Raw genomic sequence first — 3,637 nt, 5'->3', positions numbered from 1 at the left:
ATGTGCAGTCCCTATATGTTTTGTATGACGCCATAGCTTTTTCACCTTTTAAAACCTAAAGTCAGCCTAATATCCCTCCCCTTTAGGAATAGTAGTCTTAAACTCCTCCGGGACTGATAGGAAGGGACGGGTAGTAGCATGCAATAGAAGTCGAGACCATTTCGCGCTTTAGTACCTTAACGGGGTGGGAAGGGTAGATATGGATATGATGACCGGTGCGCTAATAGCACGTGTATCCCCTCTTTATTGAGGAGTATCATACCGGGTATCGCATTGATGTGATCCATATAAATATAAACCTAGAACCCTCCCCCTTTTATTTGCAAACTGCTTTTCAAAACTCTTCTTTTAATTGTTCTTACGAACTCTTACGCGTTTAGATTTAAATCCCTTACTATTTGAGCCTATACTTGTCCATTTGCTAAAATGCACAAATTCACAAGAAACTGTCTGGCCGGGAACCACATTAGTGGATCCTGAGGGGTGCCTAACACCTTCCCCTTAGGATAGTTTCAAGCCATTACCCTATCTCTGGTTATCAAACAAACTTAGAAGTGAACCTTATAGGTGTCCTAATGCACCTTAAATCATTAGGTGGCGACTCTTCAAATGCAAAACCCAGTTCTCAAAAGGAATGAGTTTATCCCATACCAAATGTCATAAACCCGATCTCCCGATTACATAAGAGGGAAAAAAGGGGGCGCGACACTTGTACTACCTTTCCTTAACTTCAGCTATGAGAGATGATTTTGCAGTGTTTTGGAGTACAACTCCACCATCGTCTGAAGCCAATCGATGATTCTCTCTAGTTAATTGTCTTTTCTCAGCCTCTACATGTGCTAAGCTACCCATAGATCGGCGACTTAAGGCATATGCTACAACATTATCTTTCCCTGGATGGTAGAGAATGTTAACATCGTAATCTTTCAATAACTCAAGCCATCACCTATATTGCAAATTCAACTCTTTTTGCTTGAAGATATATTGCAGGCTTTTATGATTTGTGAATACATCAACATGAACACCATATAAATAATGTCACCATATCTTAAGTGCATGGACAACCGCAGCTAACTCGAGGTCGTGGGTCGGATAATTCGTCTCGTGCTTTCTTAACTACCTTAAAGCATGCGCAATTACCTTCCCATGTTGCATCAGGACACATCCTAACCCGACACCTGAGGCATCACAATACACGGCATAACCATTTGGACCCTCTGGAAGTATTAGAACTGGCACTGAGGTCAGCCTATTCTTAAGCTCTTGGAAACTCTGCTCGCAAGCCTCCGTCCATTGAAACTTAGTTTCTTTTCGCGTCAACTCGTCAATGGCTCCGAAAGGGAAGAAAAACCCTCTGCGAACCTCCAACAGTATCATGTTAAGCCCAGAAAGCTACGAACCTCTATGGGAGTGGTAGGTCTAGGCCAAGATTTCATGACCTCAATCTTCTGAGTGTCTACCTTTATACCTTCATCGGATACAATATTCCCCAAGAATTCTACAGACTTCAACCAGAACTCACATTTAGAAAACCTAGCAAACAATTTACGATCACGGAGGGTTTGGAGTACCGCTCGCAGGTGGTCCGCATGCTCATCCTTCGAACGGGAATAAACTAGAATATTATCAATAAATACTACCATGAACAGATCTTAAAATGGTCGGAATAGACTATTCATCAAGTCCATAAATACATCAGGTGCATTCGTCAACCCGAAGGACATCACAAGGAACTCGAAGTGGAAATATCGGGTCTTAACGGCTGTCTTCAGAATATCTTTCTCCTGAACTCTGACCTGGTGGTACCCCGACCTCAAATCTATCTTTGAAAAGAATCTATCCCCCTGCAATTGATCAAACAAGTCATCGATCCTTGGAAGTAGATACTTATTCTTAATAGTTACCTTGTTCAGCTGCCTATAATCGATACACATCCTCAGCGAGCTGTCTTTCTTCCACACAAACAGTAAAGGTGCACCCCAAGGTGAGGTACTGGGCCTGATGAAACCTTTCTCCAGCAAATCTTTAAACTACTCGTTCAACTCCTTCAATTTGGCAGGTTCCATTCTATACGGAGGGATAGATATTGGTTGAGTTCCTGGAAGCAAATCGATGCTAAAATCAATCTCTCGCTCTGGAGGAATACTTGGAAGCTCATATGGAAACACATCTGTCTACTCTTTGACTACTGGAATAGAGTGAAGTGTAGGTACCTCAGCATCTGCATCTCTAACTTGCACAATATGATAAATGCACCCTTTTGCGATCATTTTCATCACCTTCAAATAGGAAATAAACCTACCTCTGGGTGTCGCTGTATTACCTACCCATTCAAGGATTGGCTCACCCGGAAAATAAAATCTAGCTGTCTTTGCTCGACAATCAACTGTGGCGTAGCAAGCTGCCAACCAGTCCATGCCCATGATAGCATCAAAATCCAACATCTCTAGCTCAACTAGGTCGGCTAAGGTCTAACGACTACAAAATGTCACCGTACAACCTCGGTAAACCCATCTAGCAATAATCGATTCTTTGACTGGTGTAGATACCGCAAAAGGATCACTTAGTATTTCTGGCACTATACTAAACTTCCTCGCAACAAATGGGGTAAGATATGATAAAGTAGATCCTGGGTCTATCAAGGCATAAGCATCGTGAGAGCAAATGGTCAATATACCTGTCACAACGTCTAGTGAAGACTCTTGGTCCTGTCTACCCGCTAAAGCATAGATACAATTCTGGATACCACATGAACTGGAACCTCTACTTCCGCCTCGACCTCTACCAGCCGAAGACTAAGACTCGCACCTTGAATGATGGACGGATATAGATGATCTTGTTGCTGAACTCGCTGGTTGCGCCATACCCCAGAATCTCTATTTGGGAAATCTTGCATCATATGCCCCAGACGCCCACATGTATAACAAGCATCGGAACCGGCTCAGCATTGGCCCAAGTGTCCTATACCACAGATGGGACACCGCGGCGAAAATGACCATGTCTTCCCTGAACCTTGCTGTCGCTGCAAACCCGATGCCTGTAAGCTCTCACCTAGTCCTGACTGAGTATAACGGACATACCTGTAACCTTGTAACTGAGGTGGCGGAGGCCTAGGTGGCCGTCCAAAGTACTGGGACCTATAACTACACTGAGATTGCTCCTGAGACCTGGGAAATCTCATCCTCTTATGCTGCCCTTGTTCAGTCCTATCTGTACTCTACTGTCGAAACCTACCCCTTTCTATAATCTGGGTGAAGTCCTGAATCCGAAATATATCCTTACTATCCTTCAATGCAGTGGTGGCACATGCCTCGGTCAACTTTGAGGCCAACCTGGGTCCAACCCTGCTATAAACCTGTGAATCATGTCCCGCATAGTAGCAATTATGGATGGTGCGTATCTAACCAATAAGTCAATATGAAGAATATACTCTCGAACACTCATATTGCCCTGCTTGAGGGCTTAAAACTAATCGACTCGAGCCTGTCGGATCTCCCGCGGTAAGTACTGGTCAAGGAAGGCATCTGAAAAATTCTCCCAAATAGCTGGAGGTTCATCACGTCCCCTGGACCTCTCCTATCCCTCATACCAAAGGATGGCTATATCTCGGAGTCAAAAAGCTGCTAGCTTAACTGCC

At 43.9% G+C, this 3,637-nt stretch overlaps 1 protein-coding gene across 1 annotated transcript; it reads right to left on the bottom strand.

Moving 5' to 3' along the window:
• On the bottom strand, window positions 715-3,181 carry LOC109215833. The gene is made up of 7 exons (XM_019379949.1): window positions 2,968-3,181; window positions 2,501-2,719; window positions 2,214-2,401; window positions 1,695-1,844; window positions 1,469-1,598; window positions 1,179-1,352; window positions 715-893 (listed from the first exon to the last, which is right to left on the bottom strand). Exons 1-7 carry the CDS (start codon window positions 3,179-3,181, stop codon window positions 715-717), a joined length of 1,254 nt encoding a protein of 417 aa, XP_019235494.1.

The sequence above is a fragment of the Nicotiana attenuata genome, chromosome 2 (genome assembly GCF_001879085.1).
Source record: "Nicotiana attenuata strain UT chromosome 2, NIATTr2, whole genome shotgun sequence".
Lineage (NCBI taxonomy): Eukaryota > Viridiplantae > Streptophyta > Magnoliopsida > Solanales > Solanaceae > Nicotiana > Nicotiana attenuata.
The sequence above is the reverse complement of the archived record's forward strand: the minus strand, read 5'-3'. Positions and strand labels throughout refer to the sequence as shown.

Bases quoted from the DNA above. Each gene is read 5' to 3' on its own strand.
- LOC109215833 (XM_019379949.1), bottom strand. From the start codon at position 3,181: ATGAGATTTCCCAGGTCTCAGGAGCAATCTCAGTGTAGTTATAGGTCC. The intron at 2,402-2,500 runs GTTGTACGGTGA...ACTGGTTGGCAG, and splicing joins TGCTAGATGGGTTTACCGAG to CTTGCTACGCCACAGTTGAT. The intron at 1,845-2,213 runs GTACCTACACTT...GATCAATTGCAG, and splicing joins TTAGAGATGCAGATGCTGAG to GGGGATAGATTCTTTTCAAA.